Source organism: Raphanus sativus, chromosome 4 (genome assembly GCF_000801105.2).
Source record: "Raphanus sativus cultivar WK10039 chromosome 4, ASM80110v3, whole genome shotgun sequence".
Classification (NCBI taxonomy): domain Eukaryota; kingdom Viridiplantae; phylum Streptophyta; class Magnoliopsida; order Brassicales; family Brassicaceae; genus Raphanus; species Raphanus sativus.
The window spans coordinates 10,848,653-10,869,975 of NC_079514.1; the positions used below are offsets into that span (position 1 = coordinate 10,848,653).

The 21,323-nt window shown below is 28.8% G+C and overlaps 3 protein-coding genes and 1 long non-coding RNA gene across 6 annotated transcripts; 2 read left to right on the top strand and 2 right to left on the bottom strand.

The window, feature by feature from the left end:
* The first annotated feature begins 5,478 nt into the window (after positions 1-5,478).
* LOC108849280 (uncharacterized) lies at positions 5,479-6,064 on the top strand. The gene is made up of 2 exons (XR_001949155.2): positions 5,479-5,618; positions 5,733-6,064. It is a non-coding gene; the product is annotated as an uncharacterized LOC108849280 (long non-coding RNA).
* A 190-nt stretch (positions 6,065-6,254) lies between these two features.
* Positions 6,255-7,573, bottom strand: LOC108849279 (anaphase-promoting complex subunit 11). 3 transcript variants are annotated; one of them, XM_057007419.1, is made up of 4 exons: positions 7,482-7,573; positions 7,221-7,289; positions 6,714-6,832; positions 6,255-6,562 (listed from the first exon to the last, which is right to left on the bottom strand). In XM_057007419.1, exons 1-4 carry the CDS (start codon positions 7,556-7,558, stop codon positions 6,447-6,449), a joined length of 381 nt encoding a protein of 126 aa, XP_056863399.1. In that variant the 5' UTR covers positions 7,559-7,573; the 3' UTR covers positions 6,255-6,446. The 3 variants fall into 3 exon arrangements, with proteins under 3 accessions (XP_056863399.1, XP_018478331.2, XP_056863400.1); XM_018622829.2 differs by having other exon boundaries at positions 7,221-7,248; positions 7,482-7,560; XM_057007420.1 differs by lacking the exon at positions 7,221-7,289.
* Positions 7,574-8,399: 826 nt separating this feature from the next.
* Positions 8,400-9,056, top strand: LOC108850247 (agamous-like MADS-box protein AGL80). Its single transcript, XM_018623816.2, has one exon. The coding sequence runs from the start codon at positions 8,400-8,402 to the stop codon at positions 9,054-9,056; it is 657 nt and encodes a 218-aa protein (XP_018479318.2).
* A 1,499-nt stretch (positions 9,057-10,555) lies between these two features.
* LOC108837175 (uncharacterized) lies at positions 10,556-11,366 on the bottom strand. The gene is made up of 2 exons (XM_018610242.2): positions 10,650-11,366; positions 10,556-10,591 (listed from the first exon to the last, which is right to left on the bottom strand). Exons 1-2 carry the CDS (start codon positions 11,364-11,366, stop codon positions 10,556-10,558), a joined length of 753 nt encoding a protein of 250 aa, XP_018465744.2.
* Positions 11,367-21,323: the final 9,957 nt, after the last annotated feature.

Here is a 21,323-nt window from a genome sequence, read left to right on the forward strand (position 1 = left end):
TATGTTTCAAGTATCGGAGAGCATGTGAGACCGTATCGTCATCAACTTCCTGTAAACCTGACCGGTGATAAAATTGATCGAGTCCGAAAAAGTTAAGAACTGACTAAAGCTAACCTATATATATATTTAATTAACTTAAACCTATACAATTGTTAAATTTTGTTTCTTAATAATCTATACATGTTAACTATTTAAAATTTAGAGAAAATAATTGTTTTATTTTATTTTTTTACTGATTTTGTTTTATTTTGTTTTTTTTTTGACGAATTTTTTTTTTTTGTTTAATTTTGTTACGTTCAGAATTAGTCCTGTCTGAATATATAAACATTTTTATATACACTTTATGTGCAAAAAGATACTTAAATTGTTCCACGAGAACTCTCGTCAAAATACAAGACGCAGCCATTGACTCTGCCCACCACCATTCTCTTCCTGGCCGTCAATAGCTTCTCCGTAATGGTCTAGCATTCGGTTAATGCATTGTTATGATTGTTTCGTTGTACTGTATTTGTAGTATTTATGTTTTAGATATTAGACATTTTATTTATTTATATATAAATTTGGATGTCAAAAATATATTTATGTATTTGAGTTTTGTTACATATAGACTACAAAGAGGTTCCAATAAATCACTGAACAAACATACAAATATTTTATTAAGACAAAAATTTATTATGAAACTGATAAAATATTTGTTAGCAACGAAACTTAAAATTTAGTTGAAGATCTGTTTAACCAGAGAAAATATTTAAATTTACATCGTTGAATTATCAAACATTTATTAACAAACAAACCGAATGGAACCAAACACTGTGAATTTGACTAAATTAAAGATAACAATGTGGTTGTGAGTAGTTGAGATTTTAAACATTTGAATAATGAATATGTTTGTAAGATATTCATCATTAATAAAGTATAGATAAAATAGTGACTAAATAATAATTATATAAAATAATTAATTAGAAAATATAGTATGTATTTGACTGGTTTTTTTTGTCAGCATATTTGACTGGTTTAAACAATAAGAATTAAAAAATGTGGTTGTGAGTACTTAATCATGTATAAAAAAGAAAGTTGGGATTTCAATATTTCATTAACAAATACGTTTGTATAATATCATACGTTTGTGTATAATATCTATGATTAGTTTAGTACATATAAAATAACAATTAAATCAAATTACCAATATATAATATTTTTAATTATTAATTTTATATCATTGATTTGATTAGTTTAAACGATAAAAATATAACTGTAAATACACAATTTTGCTGAAAAAGATAGTTGAGATATTAAATATTCAATTAATGAATATGTTTGTAAGATATTTACGATTAATAAAGTATAAATAAAATGGTGATTAAATAATAATTATATAAAATAATTAATTAGAAAATATAGTATGTATTTGAGTGGTTTAAACAATAAGATGTCAAAAAATTGCATACATGAACATACAATTTTATTAAAAAATAAATATTTGATTAAAAATACATTTTTAACTATTTATAATTAAACTTTTATAGATAAAATAATGATAAGATAATTTTTAATATATCACTAAATATGGTATGTGTCTCACTAGATTAATCGATAAAAAAGACAATCTTACAGGAAAGGATAGTCATGATTTTAAATATTTGATTAGCGATGTATTTGTAAAATATTATGACTAGTTGGCTATAGATAAAATAGTAATTAAATAAAAATTAACAATTATATTACAAAATTATGTATTCATAATTACATTCTTATTAATTACATTATTGTCGATGATAAGAACAAAAAATACACAATCTTACAGAAAAGTATAGTCGTGTATTTAAGTATTTGATTAACGATACATTTGTAAAATATCTATGACTGTTTGAATATAGATAAAATAGAAATTAAATAAAAATTAACAATTATATTACAAAATTTTGTATTCATAATTACATTCTTATCAATTACATTTTTTTTTGATGAAATTATCAATTACATTTTTATCTATGATAAGAACAAAAATACACAATCTTACATAAAAGGATAGTCGTGTTTTTAAATATTTGATTAATGATACATTTGTAAAATATCTATGACTATTTGACTATAGATAAAATAATAATTAAATAAAAACTAACAATTATAGTACAATATTGCGTATTCATAATTACATTCTTATCAATTACATTCTTATCGATGATACGAAAAAAATACACACAATCTTACAGAAAAAGAGAAACGTGATTTTAAATATTTGACTAACAATACATTTGTAAATATATATGACTAGTTGACTGTATATAAAATAGTAATCAAATAAAAATTATCAATTATATTACAAAATTGTGTGTTCATAATTACCTTCTTATTAATTACATTCTTATCGATGATAAGAACAAAAGTACACAATCTTACAGAAAAGGATAGTCGTGTTTTTAAATATTTGATTAACGATACATTTGTAAAATATCTATGACTATTTGACTATAGATAAATAGTAATTAAATAAAAATTAACAATTTACAATGTTGTGTATACATAATCACATTCTTATCAATTACATTCTTATCGATGATAAAAAAATACACAATCTTACAGAAAATGAGAGTCGTGATTTTAAATTTTTGACTAACGATACATTTGTAAATATATATGACTATTTGACTATAGATTAAATAGTAATTAAATAAAAGTTAAAAATTATAATACAAAAATGTGTATTCATAGTTACATTCTTATCAATTACATTCTTATCGATGATAAGAAAAAAAAATACACAATCTTACAGAAAAGGATAGTCATGTTTTTAAATATTTGATTAACGATACATTTGTAAAATATCTATGATTATTTGACTGTACAAAAAATAGTAATTAAACAAAAATTAACAATTATATTACAAAATTGTGTATTCATAATTACATTCTTATCAGTTACATTCTTATCGATGATAAGAAAAAAATACACAATCTTACAGAAAAGGTTAGTCGTGTTTTTAAATATTTGATTAACGATGCATTTGTAAAATATCTATGACTATTTGACTATAGATAAAATAGTAATTAAATAAAAATTAACAATTAACAATTATATTACAATATCGTGCATTCTTAATTACATTCTTATCGATGATAAGAAAAAAATACACAATCTTACAAAAAAGGAGAGTTGTGATTTTAAATATTTGACTAACGATACATTTGTAAATATATATGACTAGTTGACTATAGATAAAATAGTAATTAAATAAAAATTATCAATTATATTACAAAATTGTGTATTCATAATTACATTCTTATCGATGATAAGAACAAAAGTGCACAATCTTACATAAAAGGATAGACGTGTTTTTAACAATTATATTACAATATATTAGAATATTGTGTATTCATAATTATATTAGTAATTAAATAATAATTAACAATTATATTACAATATTGTGTATTCATAATTACATTCTTATCAATTACATCTTTATCAGTGATAAGAACAAAATACACAATCTTACATAAAAGGATAGTCGTGTCTTTAAATATTTGATTAACGATACATTTATAAAATATCTATGACTATTTGACTATAGATAAAATAGCAATTAAATAAAAATTAACAATTACATTACAAAATTGTGTATTCATAATTACATTCTTATCAATTACATTCTTATCGATGATAAGAGAAAAAAAATACACAATCTTATAGAAAAGAAGATTCGTGATTTTAAATATTTGACTAACGATTCATTTGTAAATATCTATGACTAGTTGACTATAAATAAAATAGTAATTAAATAAAAATTAACAATTATATTACAAAATATAGCATGTTTAATTAGACTAACCGATAAGAATGTAATTATGAATACACAATTTTGTACAAAAGTTAGCAGTTTAAATATATGATTAATGAATACATATATAAAATATTTGTGATTAGTAGGTTATAGATAAAATTTAATTAAACTAATAATATTAATAAATTATATTATAAAATATTGTATGTATTTGACTGGATTGAACGATAAGAATATAGTCGTGAGTAAACAATTTTGCATAAAAAGTAATCATGATTTTAAACATTTGATTTATGAATACATTTGTTAAGTATTTATTATTATGGACTATATGTAAAAATAATTTAAATAATAACATTGATAAACTGTATTACAAAACATAAATAATAAGTGTTTGATTGAACTAAACAGTAAGAACATAAATGTGGTTTGTACATAAGAGTATTAGTTATTTTAAATATTTGATTAATGAATATTTATAAAATATTTATAATTAGTTGAATATAAACAAAAACAAGTATTAAATAATTATTTAATAATACAAATCATTTTATTAAATATGTATTTTTTAGATTTGACTACATTAATCGATGAATATATCTTTTAATCGATAAATATTAGAATTATGAGTATATAATTATACAGAAATATATAGTTCTGATTTTAAGTGTTTGATTGACAAATGCGCTTGTAAAATATTTATAGTTGATTGATTAACCAATACAATTGTGAATAGATAATAAATAAAATTTTAAATTATATAATTATGAAACATCAAAAGCATATAATAATCTTAAATCATTAGTTCTCAATATTATAATCTGAAACCATGAGTATAATGCTTATATTGATTTGTATTCCTTTTAATTTGGATTAAGTTATAATTTTAATTATTTTTTTTATATTTTGGGATTAATGCAAGATTTAGAAACTTTCAATTTGATTATAGTATATATTAGTGATAAGAAAATAAATGAATCTTATAGATATAAATGTATAGTAGTGCTTAAATATTAATTAGAAAGTGAAATTTATTTATATATTTTATAATTACGGCATTTAAATTTTATTATTTTAAGGAAATATTTCTTTTATTTTAAAATTTTTAAATTGACATGAAATTGTATTTTTTTTTTTTGTCAGCTGCCCATCTTATCTAGATCAAGTGGTGGTCCGACGAACCGAGTCTCCGTGGAGTCTCTCCATCTGACCGGGTCTGATCTATATGGGAAAAAATGTATCCTCTCTTTCTTGCTTCTTTAGCTAGAGCATCGGCCCGTCCATTCATGTTTCGAGGAATATGAGATAGTCTCACATCCTCAAAATTTTCATGGAGGCCCTGGAAAATCCCGATCTCTGTCGCGAATGCTGGCCACTCCCCCGGATTCGTAGTCATGTTCACCAGATCTGTGCAGTCCGTCTCGAAGCTACTACTTTTAAAAGACATGAAATTGTATAATCTTTGGTGATTGTTATTAAATGCCAATAGCTACTACTTTTCAAAGACATTATTTATGAATGGTGGCGGAAAACCAATTAACCCATATGTATAATATTTTGATTAGACTTGTTGACGTGGAAATATATCTAGTCCCACGTGGTTCATGAGTATCTCAAGCGCCAAAAGTTGGTACTATATAGCTTGATCGCATTAAGATCATGATGAAGAATTATACTAGCTGGGAAAAAAATAAGTATATATTATATCTAAAAAAACTTGAAGAGCAAGAACCAAAAAATGGCGGACGAAGGAAGTGGAAGTGGAACAGCGAATTGCATAGATATTCTGATTGCTATCCTCTTGCCTCCTCTTGGCGTCTTCCTTAAATTTGGCTGCCATGTTTGTTTCTATATTATCTCTATATATCTTAACTTATCCATGTGTGTATGTTAGTCTATACACTGTACTATAGTTTCTATTTTTATACCAAAATATGGGGAAAATAAATTGCAGGTGGAGTTTTGGATATGTTTGGTGTTAACATTCTTAGGATACATTCCGGGGATCATATATGCCGTCTATGCCATCACCAAGAAGTAGTGTCTCTCCCTTCATTCTATCACATCGAAGATCGTGAGTTATCATAAAACCTTCTTGAATCTTGTCCTATATATGGCTACCACTTTTATATTTCATGTACAAGTACACCTACGCATATTTTGTATGTGCGTATGATAAATCACAGCTCTACTATTCTACTGCATTAAGACGATTTGGTTTTAAGGAGCTTTTTTTCTGGATTGTGTAAGTTTGTATATGATGAATAAACAGTAGTGTTACTTTGATAGTGTCTCTTTTTGTTCTTTTTTATATTGTAAGACAAACTTATTATTAAATATGGTAAAGTTAATATAGTGGAGATAAGTTTTCACACGTGAACCACCATGGACCTGACGTACACGTAATCAAAACGTATCAAACTCTCAGGCAACATTTGCAAAGTTAAGATCTATCTCTAACGTGACTCACGTGACCAAGGTTGCAAATAGTATATACAAGTGCCACAGAACGGACCAGAAAACTTCAGTACATTTTTGTGGTTACTTGTACTTCAATAAATTCGAAAAAAAAATGTTCAAACACATCTATAAAGAGGGAAAAAAAGCTAGATATCTAATCAAAGGCACAACACAAAGAGTCTCAGGTCTCTCTCTCTCTCTCCACTTCTTACTCTTTAAATTGCCATTCTCTACGGCACATAGGGCAATGAGCTTGACTCGTCTGTGAATTAACCCACTTCAATATACAATGGAGATGAAACGAATGGTTGCAAGCTCCCCAAACTGCTCAATCACCATAAGCGTCCACGCGTAAGAATACAAAGCAGGGGTTTAGTATCAGCCAAATTTTCAAAATAGACAGAAAAGCTTAACAAGATTTTTATCCAACAATCACACTGTGTAAGAGAGACGTGCAAAGAGAGGAGGGGCATACTTAGAGGGCAATCATCTCCAGGGAGTTTGCAATCAGGACAACAACCGTCAAATGGCATACGACATATCCCACATGTCTCATCTTGAGCGTCCCATGTCCACGATGCAACAGCATGCCACCTAAAGTTTTTTTTTCACAAATGTAAGAGTTCACGTACTGGAACTGAGAATCCACATAACACATGTACTAATCGGACAAAAAACTTACTCTGTTTTTTTTTTCGAAGTCAGAAGACATCGTAGCAACGGGAGTCAAGGAAAGAAAAAACAGTGTTCCTAAATTAGGAAACATTGAGCTGATCTTAGTCTACCCTTTGTTCAAAAAAAAAAAGTCTACCTATGTGAAAACTAGTTGAGACGAGATTTGATAACAAGAATCCCCATCAATATCAGTAATCAAAAATGAAACTCATGAGAAGACAACAGCTTTAGCTATCATGAATAAACAAATCATGTTTTGAACATCAAAGAAACTATGGATGCATGAGGTAAGAACTAAGAAGGATACGCAAGAGCTTGACTTTCATGGCTTCCTCCTAAAGAAACAAAAAAAAATATCTTATCAGCTTTACAAATCCTATAAAAAAAGACAAAACACAAAAGACAGTCTATTTCTCTCAGACATTTGATCGAACAACTTGTAGGCATAAACCAAACTTCAGACCAAATTTTATTCTCGACTATTAAAGACAGTCTCTAACACTGTAATGAAAATAAGCAAAACACAGTTAATTTCACAAAATCAAATCAAAGATTTTAACTTTATTACTCAGAGGTTCGAGGACGATTCTCTCGAGACTCCAGCGAATCAAAATTCGTTCTGGAATACACATAGAACATATTCATTTGAGATACTCAGATATTAAGAGGAAACTCAATAACGGTTATATTAACACAACGGAAGAAGGCAGTAGCAAAATTCAAAAACTCACCGGCGATGACGGAGAAGCGAGCTGCGACGGAGAAAGCAGCGAGAAGGAGGGAATGAAAGACGCGAATTGATTTAAGTTATGGGCTTTGAATTGAAACTGGGCTTTAAATGGGCTCTTAGTAACATCTTCTTATGTCAATACGTCAACAACGCAGAAAAAAAAAAACTTATTTTAGTCACGAAACTAAATCAAATATTTTTTCCTTTGTCATTATTTTACATTCTAGTTATTTTTACTAGAAAGGAAACATTTGATTATACTTTATTTGGATATCCATTTTAGCTTACTTTTTATTCAAAGATTATCTACCATATTTTTTTATAAGATTTTAATACTATATATATATAAACTAATAAACTTTTTGTTGTATGTCATATATATGAATATTTTTATTATTTCCATATTTATGAATATTTTTATTCTTTCCATACGTATGAATATATATTTTTCCTTATGTATGAATATTTTTTTCTAGATTTCTATACTATATAGGGAATATACCATATGTATACAAACAAATAATGCTTTGATATGTCCCTGTAAATATAACCATATTTGAATACTACTTACTTCCAAAGCTATATTTATTTATTTTTAACCCTGGAATGGTATGATATTGGTATATATATGCATGTATTTACATAAAAAATATCTCCTTAAAATTTGCATTCAAACATTGATGTGTATATAAAGAATGCTACCCCCACTTTGAGATTTATAAGAAACAAAAACAAACAAACACAAACAAAAGAGTCATGGCGAGAAACAGGGTGAGGATGGCTTACATAGAGAATGATAACTCAAGGAAGGCAACATTCAGGAAAAGAAAAGGAGGTATCATGAAGAAAGCCTTGGAGTTATCAACTCTCTGTGACGTCCCAGTGGCCGTATTCGTCCAGAGCGAGTACAAGCCGGTCCCTGAGGTGTTCCCTGCATCGAGAGAAGCTATGGGAAACGTTCTGGCCAAATGGGATATGCTGTCGCTCGTTGACAAGACCAAGAGGATGGTGAACCAAGAGAAGTTTCTCCAGCAGAGGATCGACAAAGCTACTGAGGGTATCAAGAAGGTTGACAAGGAGAACAAAGAGTTGGCGATGAAGGAGGTCATGTTTGATTGTCTTAGCGAAAAAACTGCACCATGTTTTCTTGTTAAGGATGATCTTCCTGAATTGGCTGGTGTTATTGACCTTTATATCAAACGTCTTAATCGTAGGATGCAGATTCTTACGATGAACGATGCATCGTCCTCCAGCTCTGTTATTCCTCCTGCTGTTGCAACAGCTGTTGCCATGCCTAGAGCTGAGATGGGTTTTTACTCAACCGGATTTAACGGTATGATTCAAGAGAATATGAATGTGATGACAAACGTCAAGGACTTTGATCTGAATCAGGCACAGGATGAGTATCCATGAACATCGTTAGCGGTCTGCCGGTCTCTATGTTTTGGTTATTTAAGCTATCAAAATAAAAATATGTTTTAAGTACTTTTGTTTTAATTACATGTGTGTTGCGTTGGTTTAGCATGTAATATTCTAGTTTATCTTACAATAAAATTTCATTTTCGCTAGTTTTATTTCATTTCCTTGTCAATAACATATCTTATGTGATTCACAATTTGAGTGGTGAACCAACGACCGTATTAACACAAACTAACAACTTGAGAAACTGAAATAACACGTATTGATCAAATTAAACTGATTTTTTAATAAATTTTATGGACTTTAACCTCGGATTAAATTGATTTTTTAATAAATTTTATGGAGTTTCCTCAGACTAATTGGTGATCATTGAATTGATCCAGTCTCTTGTATATTATAAGTTCCATCAAAACTCCTGAAACTCCCAATGTGTGAGCTTATATTCTTACATAGATTTTTTAAAGATTACGATCTATAATCCATTATTCTATATAATTTTAATGCCTTCTCCCAAAATAATAATTCTTCTGACCATTAATCTTTCGGACCATCATTATTGAGTCTGATAGTGCAAATCACTTGGACAAGATTATAAGAATGTCTTTCGGTTCTAAATATTCTTATAGTTATGTTCAGCCAGGGGCAGAGTGTTAGGAGGGGGTCAGGTGACCCCATAGAATATCGAAAATTAGTAGTTATTATCAAATATTCTATATTGATCCCAACCCAAAATCATTAATGACTCCTATTAAATCGAGTTTAATTGAGGAATTTAGAATAAAATTATATCCTTAATTTTTTATTTTATAACTTTAGAATTTATTTTTAATCAGAATGTTATAATTTTATATTCTGAATAACAAGATCATAAGGAATAATTCTATTAAGAACTGATTTTTTTCTAAATATTATTTTAAATAAAATATATTTATAAATTTAATAATACGTATGAAATTTAAAATTGATTCTAAATTAAAATAAAATAAAATAATATATATTTATAATAATTATTAAAAATGATTTTCTTAAACTTAAAATTTAGTATGACTCTAATAAAATTTTGTTCTGGCTCTGCCGCCGTGTTCAGCGGTTTTGATACCATATTAAGTTTAATGTGTTTTTAAATTTAAACCAATTGATAGTAAATTGATCGAAACACAAATTTAAACCAATTGATAGTAAATTGATCGATCTAAATTTTTTTATGTACTACTTATATCTCATCAAAACTCCTTAGTTGATATAACTAGAAGGACTTCTTAACACAAATGTTAAGAAGTGTGCCAACTGTTAAGGAAGTAATATAACTAGAAGGACTTCATTGTAAATATAGTAGAATACGATTTACCCTACTTGTAATACAAGTATATATATACTTTACATATTGTTAATGAGAAATCTATTCAATCCTAAATCCATATGGTATCGGAGCCTACTATACCTAATCTCTAAGCCGTCATATCATCTTTTCAAAAAAAAAAAAAATCTACGCCTCAAAAAAATCCATAGGTGAAACAGAGTCTTGATATCTAGTAATACATCAACAACAACCAAAAGTGTTGCACCAAAACATTGATACAATCTTACCCCAGCATCATCAGCTGTGTAACACATCCCACATGGACCTCCTTCAGGGGTAATTTGAAAATGCACTTTAAACTTTTCGTTTGCCATCTTTTGTCCATTGAACTCTTCTTCTGAGAATTTCACCCCATGTGGACCTGTATCCATATCAAGAGAGTAGAAGTCAAAGAGGAGAGGAGTAGGCTTTATCCTACAAGAGGATTCATGATATCTCTTCCTTGAAGAAGCAATCTCGATGAAATACACCTCGGGATCCACGTATATATAACCATCATTTCCAACGTCTGTCCCATTGCTCGATTTACATTTAATCACCATTTTGCCTTGAAACATCACACATGCAACCATAACAACTTCGTGATGACCTTGCAAACATGCTCTTTCTTTTGGTCCTGTGTACAGGCCCCCATCTGCCCAGCCCGCGTAGCAAAGTAGAATTGCACAGACAATATGTGTCTTCAGGCGTTTGAGAGCTTCCTTTAGAGTCTCATAATGATAGACCTCTTTGATCTTCAAAGTCTGTTCTCCAGCTTGAAGTCTCCTTTCGACCTTGCAAGAGAAATCATTATCATTCGTCTCGTCCTCATTGGCTAGAGGGATGCCCTTCTTCGAAGCAAATTTCAGAGCAGAATAGATTACACATGGGTAACAGTAGTGATCGTCCTTCTGTCTATTGTTTTTTACATACGTTTCTCTATCAGCGTACATGCAGGGGTACATCTAGCTAAGCGGCTTATATTATGTTCATTGTTTGTGCAATCTGAGACTAAACAGAATGTCAGCCTCTTATTTATATCAACTAGACTACATAATATACCACTTTTAGTTTTTTTATTTATTTATATGATCCATTTAAAAGAGTATTATTGAATTAATGAATACAATGAAAACGAAATTCACTTGAACTGAGTATTTGCTAAATAGAATATGAAAGCAATTAAAATCACATGTAATAAAAATTCTATTTGTTTTTGTTGAAATTTAGTTTTAATAGAATTTGATGTACTTTTATAAGAAAATTAGATTTAACAAAATCTTGCATTTCTTATTTGGATTTCTTCAAATATACTTTCTGTTCTAAAAGTTCTCATATAATGGTAACAAATATATGATTGACTAAAGTGGGAGTCTCTTGACTTAAAAATATATATATTTTGTTGTTTGCGTTTGATCTTCTTCTTTCAATAGTTTTTGGTGTTTAATCGAGATTGCTATTTTTTCTGATCTGAAACAAATAATTATGAATAGATAACTGCTTAGAAAGTAGATTTCTTTTTTTAAATCAGTAGTTTCTGGAAACAAAAAATTCCATAGTAGTTATGAAATGAATTACAACTAATTCCACATGCATTGTAGTCGAATCATTAAAGTCCATTGAAATACACTCAAACTCTAATTACAATATTTAATTCTAATTCCACGAAAATTCTATATTCAATAACACTCAAACTCTAGTTACAGTACTCAATTATAATTCCATTAAAATACTTAATTATAATTCCATTATAATCTTTAGAAATTATGACCCGTAATCCATTAGTTTCTACATAATTCTAATAATTTTTGTAAAAAAACAAGAAGAAAACCTTCAAACTTGGTGCACTTATCGTAGTATAATCATTTTGTCACAATGGTCCCCTGATTGTAACCAACGAGAATCTAAGAGTCAGTGACATAATATCTCCTGCCTCCTTGGATTGGGATGTCTCAGCAAGACTGCACCTGCCTCAATATGAGGCTGTTATCATGACTCTAGTTCCTAGCCAGCTAACTATGGAGGATAGCTTTCAATGGCTACCAGAAAAGGGAGGCGTTTACTCTACTAGAGCAGGTTAGGTCTTAACAAAGATCCAAGTCTCTGGCTCTTCTCAATCTTCCTTCGCTTGGAAACGTAATGTGTGGAATCTACAGTTCTCCCCTAAACTTAACCTCTTCCTTTGGAAAGCTGCAAGTGGAGCCATCCCTGTTGGCTCAGCTCTCTCACGCAGAGGTATGATTGCAAACACTACCTGAAAGAGATGCGGGGGACTGGAAAGTGTTCATGTTCTGTTACAATGCCCATTTGCTTCTTAAGCTTGGGATCTTGTTCCGGCTCTGTGTAAACCGATTGCTTCCAACAACAATGTCCATCCTCTACTGCAATCTTTCTTGAAATCCGTAACCTTCCGACGGGACTCAGCTCTCCTCTGTACCCATGGGTCCTTTGGAACCTCTGGACAGGACACAATCAATTCCTCTTCGAAGATAAAAGGTTTACGGAACAGGAAGTGGTGTCAAAAGCACTCAGACATGCCCGATCTTGGGCCAATGCTCAACTCTCTCGCTAGTCCCAAAGGCCAACCCTTCCCCAGTACTTAACCGGCGTCTTCAAACACATTCAGGTAACCCTTTCTTGATAAAGTGTTTTTGGCAGGAAAGTATCGGAAATGGCGGGTTCCGTTGGATTTTCCAGAAGTACAACAGGAGACAATGTCTTCTACGGATCTTGTCTAGACGCTTTGTAGCTTCTGCTGTTGGGGCTGAAGCTCTAGCAATTAAATCTGCTCTGTTAGATGCAGCAAACTCTGGCTACCGCGATCTAGAAATCTTCTCAGATTGCAAAAGCCTTGTCTCCATGATCAACTCAAATGATTCCTTGGTGATTTTGAAAGGTCTCCTCTACAATATCTCGATGTTGTGTCAGACTTTTCCTCTATCCCTTTCTCCTTTATTCCTCGTCTAAACAATGTAGCAGCTGATAACCTAGCTAAGGCAGCTCTGTCTACTCTTTGTAATGCCTCCTTCATGGAGTAACTATGCTTCTTATCGTAATTTAAATTAAGGTTTGCCCAAAAGAAAAGTATAATCGTTTTGCAGTACATAACAAAAGTCCAAAGGCGGACTTAATACATTTCATACGTCAAACTAGTTCTTGAAACATGTTTTCCTAAAGTACATGCACGATGATTGCCTTCTCCGAATATTAACTCGAATCTCGAGTTCTTGACCATTCAAGCCGCTGTGTGCAGTATCCGTTAAGGGTAAAATTGAAACAATTGTCAGAATTGATTTTATGTCAGTTAAAATAAGGGAAAATCGCATAAGAAACTCTCAAGGTGGCAGCCATTTACACTTTAAGGTCTCAGAATATTTTACAATCACTTTAAACCTTTAATTTGGCTTACTTGTACATCAAGTCAAAATCGTAACCGGTACTGTTCAAAACTGATGACGTGTCGGTTTTTTTTTAAATTATTTTAATACTAAATAAATATAAAAATACAGAAAATATAAAAAAATCATAAAAATTCATAAAAATTCACTTAAAATTTAAACATATCATAAAAATTTTACAAAAAATATCACAACAATAATTATTTTATTAATAAAATAAATATAAACTATAATAATAATAAAAACTTGAAAAAATCAAAAAAATCTCAAAAAATCAAAAAAATCATAAAATTCAAAATAAAATAAAAATTTTAAATTTAAATAGAATAAATATAAATTCAAGATAATAAAAAATTATATTTTTTTACAAAAAATTGAGAAAACAGTGTATTTTGGTGTTTATGGATCGTGTATTTTCTGAATCATAAAAAAAATCATCATCTTCAAATGATTCTCTTGAACCAAATAAAAAATCATTTAATTTGTTTGCTTTGATTTGGTTTACGAGAATCATTTGAAGATAATGATTTTTTCTGATTCAGAAAAGCCCGACCCATAAACATCAAAATATAGTTTATTCTTGAATTTATATTTATTTTATCTATTATTATTATATTTATTTAAAATTAAGTTTTGATTTTATTTTGATTTTTATGAATTTTCAGATTTTTGTGGATTTTTTTATTTTATAAAATAAAATAATTATTTTGTGATTTTTTATAATTGATTCTACTGATTCTCGTAGATTCTAATAAAATAAAATTCATTATCTTGAATTCCTATTTATTTTATTTAAATTTAATTTATTTTATTTTATTTTGATTTTTATAATTTTTTGATTTTTTGGGATTTTTATGATTTTTCAAGTTTTTATTATTATTATATTTTTATTTTTATTTATTTTATTAATAAAATAAAATAATTATTTTATGATTTTCTGTAATTTTTTATGATTTTTTGAATTTTATTTTGAATTTTTATGAATTTTTTATGATTTTTTCTATTTTCTGTATTTTTCTATTTATCTCTATTATTAAAAGAAAAGTACACTTAGGAAATGCCCCTGAGTTTTCAATGTTAATTACACTTCTATACCACTGATCCTATTAATTAATATTCCTAAAAAAATGTTGTCTTTTCAGATTATTAAATGCATGTTTTTCACTATGTTTTTTCTTTAGCCAAAATAAATTCAATATCTAAACAGAATATCTTTGCTGACAATAAGTTCTAACCTATAATCACTCTCAAATATTTAATATACCTATAAACACACAGAAACTTATCCTATAATTACGCTAACTTATAAAATTTGGTGAATAATAAATTATCTTTACATTTTTTCCATATCTAAGTAATAAATAAATTGTTGTTTTAAAATGTTATATTAACAATAATGTAATACATATAATTTACAAATACATATATATATATATATATATATATATATTATCAGTAGTACAAAGAAAAAATTTAGTGCAAACAAATATTTATACGGCCACGGGTCAAACTATAGAAATAAACAACAACATCGCAAAATTATATTTTATTCATTTATATTTTTTTAAAGAATGTTAAGATTTTGGAATTGGAAAAAATTATGACCAACCTCTATATTATTTTATTTAGAAAATTTAAAATTTATATCAAAATATTTTGTTAAACATTTAATCTTAATTTTTATTATAACTATAAATATTAATATCCAATCTAAATTTATGTCTAAATATTACAAATATATCATTTTGTATAAATAAAAAACTAAAAACATAAAATAATACCCGCCCGGTCGGGCGGGTCAAGGTCTAGTTTATTATTAAAAAAAAATTTAAAAAAAAAAACACACATCATCAGTTTTGAACAGTACTGGTTATGATTTCGACTTGATGTACAAGTAAGCCTAATTGGAGGTTTAATATGATAAATTTGCCAATTTGAATGTTTAAAGTGCTTGTAAAATATTCTCAGGGTTTAAAGTGTAAGTGACTGCCACTTCCCGTTAAAATAATAAGTCCTTACGTATAATGAAGTCATAAGCCTGAAGCTATTATTAGAATTGATGCATCACCAAATCGATGCATGTGGCAACAATTGTAATTTTTTCTAAATTAAAAAAGAAAATCATTTCCGTTTTATATAATTAATATCACTGTGGAAGCCTCCTTGGTCCAGTGGTTTGACTAATGGTTCAATTGATTCTACATCCGGAGGTCTGGGGTTCAAACCCCAGAAAATACCAAATTATGCAGATTATGGAGAAACAGGTTACATGAGATCTTCAGCTTGGTGCAGGGCGTACCATCGAACATGGATCTCATAGGACGGCTCAGAGTGGTGCAGTCAGGCGGGTATTCTCACATGGTGGTAGAATTGTCGGCTGTAAAAATCGTCTTTGTAATATTCTCATCATTGTAATAGCATAATTAATCGATAATAATCGATCCGGACGTTCAAAAAAAAATATAATATCACTAACTCAAAGTTGTAGCATGATAACTGTCCAAATTGGCCCTGTATTCTTGGGGTTTGTATAGATTTTTAGATCTTCTAGATTCGAAAGAAAGTGACTAACACGTGAATGCTATATTCCAACAACATTTTCTAGCAGGATTTCAGTCTTCTTTTTACTTTAACATTGTGCGGTAGAACTTTTTATTCCAACCTTTTATTCATCTAATTATTAAATTCCTATGATCTGGTAAATAGTGTATGTAAATAGATACCCCAAGAAAAATAAATTAAAAAGCAGACAAAAAGGTTAAAATGAAATCAAAATATAGAAGAGAAAGGAAAAGAGCTTTCGGATGGTTGGTTCTAATACGAAAGACACGAAGGAAGTCCTGTCTTGTCCATTTTGGCAGAAAGTGTTTCCACCCACATTGATGGGCTTGATTTGATCTTCAAATCATGAATCTGTTTATTAAGAACAACTTTGTTCTATACGATTACATAGCATATTTGTACTCTAGCTTTTGTCTTTCGTTCCTTGTAGGTCTAAGCATTTAGAAACCCTACGAAGAATCTATAGACCAAATCATATAATAGGAGAGAGCACTATTCTTGGATGAGTATGTGTTATGTTTCAAATTGATGGTCGATAGCATTGATCGAGAAATTACATTACTATTCGGGTTTGTTATTGATTTGAACACGTAAAACGCAAGTAACGAATATTTGTTGATGTACAAAAATAAAGGACAAATATAAAATATTTATAATCTTTACGAGTAAAAACAAAGCTTAACATACATTGTCTGCAGTGGATTGGCTTTGAGGTATGACCAGCTATGTTACATGGCCTTCGCTAAATGAAGTTATAGCAACAGTTTCAGTGTAATCATTGATCCGTCGTCCTCACAAAATGTTTTTTGTTTTTGAGAAATCCTCACAAAATGTTGGGCAATGTTAAAACCTAGTTAAAAGCTACTCTCCGGTTTAGTAACAGTTTGACATTTTGAATCCGATCCTGCTCTTAAATACTTGTTATGGGTCAAAACCTACATAATTAATAAAGTTGAGCACCATATTCTAAATATTTTGTAGTAGACTCTCTAGACATGGACACTTTCTCAATGCATCAGAAAAATAATATATGCACTGCGAATATCACTATTTAAAAGTGAATTGTAGATTGTTTTTGGAACCTAAAACAATTCTAAACCATCCATAGCAAGACACAAAAACAGGAATCTCTATATTGTCTAGTTGACCATTTGGTCTTCAAGTTAGGACCAAACCCATATAACACAGCTACAATTGATGGATTTCAAAATCCATTCAGAGAACTTAGTTCGGATTTATACTAATGTATCGAGGAAGTAATTTGTAAAACATAGTGTATATTGATGATTTAGATTTGAAAATGTGTATGTTATTGATCTTTTAAGCTTAAACAACTTTGATAAATAAAAGTATCAAAGAGTAAGCGAATACAAAAGTAATTTGTGTATAAGTTCCATATGAGAAAACTTAGCTCCCCCTCTCCTTCTCCTTTGCCTCTTTTAGGGTCTGACTAGTTTAAACGTAGCGGTTACGGTTACGGATGCAGGAATCTGCGGATGCGAATAGTTGCAGTTTCAAGCGTTATGTAACATTTTGTATAACTGACATAACGTTTGAAAACTACTGTATTTGCTGGATATTTGTGACTGGTTGATTATAAAATATTGCAGCGGTTTAATAATAAATTACTAATATAAACATATTATAACATTATAAAATATAAAAAGATACTATTGTGATAAAATATAAAAATTATTAATATAATATTATTAATAATAATATTATGTTTACTTTTTAATTTTTTAATTTAGTTGAAAGTTATAATTAAATATATTTTTTTGAAGATTTATATTAAAACTTTTAAAAGAATATTTTGTTTCATTTTATATATGTGTATATCTTTGTAAATGTGTGTATATAATTTTTAAATATTCTAATGAATAACTAGTTTAAAGTTTTTATATAACAAATTATGATATTGTTTGTGAATTTAAATTAATATAAAAATGTGTATATATTTTTATTTATAATATTTCTATTTTTTAATTTCTAATTTTAAACTTTAAACTATTTAGAAAAAAAATTATATTTTTTTATCCACCCGCAATCGCTCTCAACCGCAGACGCTAACTGGAACCACCTTTTGATTTTAAAAGAGTCAGAGCGGTTTGAAACTATTTATAGCGTTTTGTATTATTATTTTGAAACGCTGTCAACCACTACCAATCACAAAAGCTGCATTTGCGGGTGGTAGCGGGGAAACCGCACCCTCTTAATAGCTGTTCCGAGGGAGATCATAACTGCTGTGTGATCTTCGGTGGGTATATTATGTCTTAAACCCTTTTTATTATTTCGATTTCCTTTCCGATTTGGATTGTCTGTGTCATGTAGCTTTAATCTTTCGTAAGCTTATTGTTTTCTTACCGGGGTTTTGGACTACTGTACCAGGTGAATCTACCTCCAACTACGATCAATTATTAATGTCAATTTGTCTGAGAAGTGTGTGTAACTATAATTGTGGATTTTACAGAGAGATCACTTTTCGACTTTTGGTGAGATAATTTAATCATAGATAATTTTCGAATAATTTGATATTATCCTTCTCAAAGACTTGTCAATTATTTTTCTTGATTTAGTTGAATCTCTTATATTATCCGAGACCTGCAAACTAATTAGAACCTAACCAATAAAAATAAAAGTTATAGATTGCATGTCACTCTGATTACTGAGAAATATTCTTGTCAATTTATGTTCGGCTTTCGATCATCTAGCGATAGCATTGTGCGTTTTTGATACAATCAACAGATTGGGTAAAACTTAGCTTTACTTAGTTGTACTCCTTTTAATCATTTATATATATATATATATATATATATTTTTTTTGTAAATTGGCTTTCAAATCATTTATATATTATTTAAGAAGTATTACAACATTTTATTTATGATTTGCGTCATTATTAGAATGTTTCTTAAAGTCACTAAAATATGTTGGTCCATCAAATATATATTATATTTTCATTAAACTTATGATAAAATTAATTAACAATCTACCATTAATATTTATTTTTCCTTACAAAATAAAAACTACATAATTACCTTATGTGAATATAATATGTATTTTAATATTAAACATTTGATAATAATTTATGTATCTTCCATCATTTTGGTTTAATGTTATATTATTAAAGTAAATTAAAAAATCACAATAACTATATAATAAAAAATATAATTTTGTCTATGTTATATTTTAAAAATTTAAAAGTACTATAAATTACTAAAACAGTAAAATTCACGCACTAAAAATTTTATGATCAATGATTTAAATTTTTTGTTAAAATATGATACAAGTGATCATAAAACATATAAATAAAAAGTCTCATTTAATAGATATTAATATATATATATATATATACATATATAAACTAAATACGGTATTAAAATATATAAATATTTTAATTTAAAAGGTGCATTAAATTTTTAAGAACGGTTATAAATCACTAAAACTATTAAAAGTGCAACACTATAACTATTAAAAAATGTCTCACACTAAAACTATTAAAAGTTTCACACTATAATATTCCAAAATGGTCTATTAAGATGCTAAACTAAGTTTCAACAAAGTTATTAAAACTCTTGTATCCTACATTACAGAAGTCTTATAATATTTCATTCTGAGGCACTGATCTTTAACTAGTAAAATTGGTATAAGAATAATAAGTGATATTATCAAAATGAATAAAACTGGAAAACAAAAGGATGTGAAAATATATAATAGGCAAAGGAAGTTGAGGAGAAAGAAAGAAAAGCAAGGAATAAATGTACTCTTAGAAATGTACCTTTGTGTACAAACTACAATATATGTGGGCGGGAAACTAATACCATCCACATATTGTTCTAGATTCTACAGCTGGATTCAAATCTTTGTTCTTGCTAACTAATCTTAATATACGACCTTTCGCTCTTGTTAATTGGTAGCTATATTAAAATGTATCAAAGTTAATCAAACAAAAAGGTTACATATTGGCTACGAATATCATTAGCCCCTCTTCAGGTTTTATTAGCTTAAGGACTTTGATTTGCCATTTTGCGATGGTTGCTTAAACATAGCAGCTAAACTTCCTTAACAAAGCGAAAATGTTTTTTTTTATAATTGTAGTGTAATTCCAAAGACTTTCTAGGTCCAATGACTAATCACCATGACACCTACAAAATTCACGTTTTCTTACCATTTAAAACATCCCAGATAGCTAATGAGAATCGAACCCAGAACGGTACTCATAGTTGTGAACCTTTTATCATTAGGTCAAGAACACTTGGTTGAAAATGTATTATTGTGAAGTTATTATTAGTGCAAGTCCTTCCGAGAGATCGATATACACATGAAACAATAGTGTAATATCTTAATTTCGCTAGCTAGAACTGAATCATATCTTAGTACTGCGTGCGTCTTGACATGTTGCTCTTGATCATGTCATTTCATTTAAGAGCATTTTTGTTAGACAGTATAGTTGACATATTTATATGGATCACATAAACAATGAGAATTTGCATGTTCTGAACGTGTAAAGTCCATCTGCATCAAGTCAGATTGTCAGGCGCTTGTTACCGCCATCTCCTCGAAGTCACCATCGGCTGATCTCTACGGAATCTTTCGAGACATCGAGTATCTATCTTCTCGTTTCTGTTTTGTATCTTTTAGTTTCATTAAGCGTTCCCTAAACTCTGTGGCTGATTCACTCGCCAAGTCTGTACTACACTCTTCACTCCCCAACTAGATCTAGTTGGAAGGTTTTATAATATTTGGTGTTCAAAAAAAAAAAAAAAAAAAAAAGACACAGCATGCGCCGGTTTAGACTACTAATGTCTCTTTGGATAAGATAGGCTACCCAGCCTCCTCCCTATTGTACCTCTTCCATGTTTTTCCTCTTCTTTTGCCATGGAAGTTGCTTTTAAATTAGGAAATCTACTTTGTAGCCACCTATTATTCATTTCATAATGATAGTAACGTTTTTAGCAAAAAAA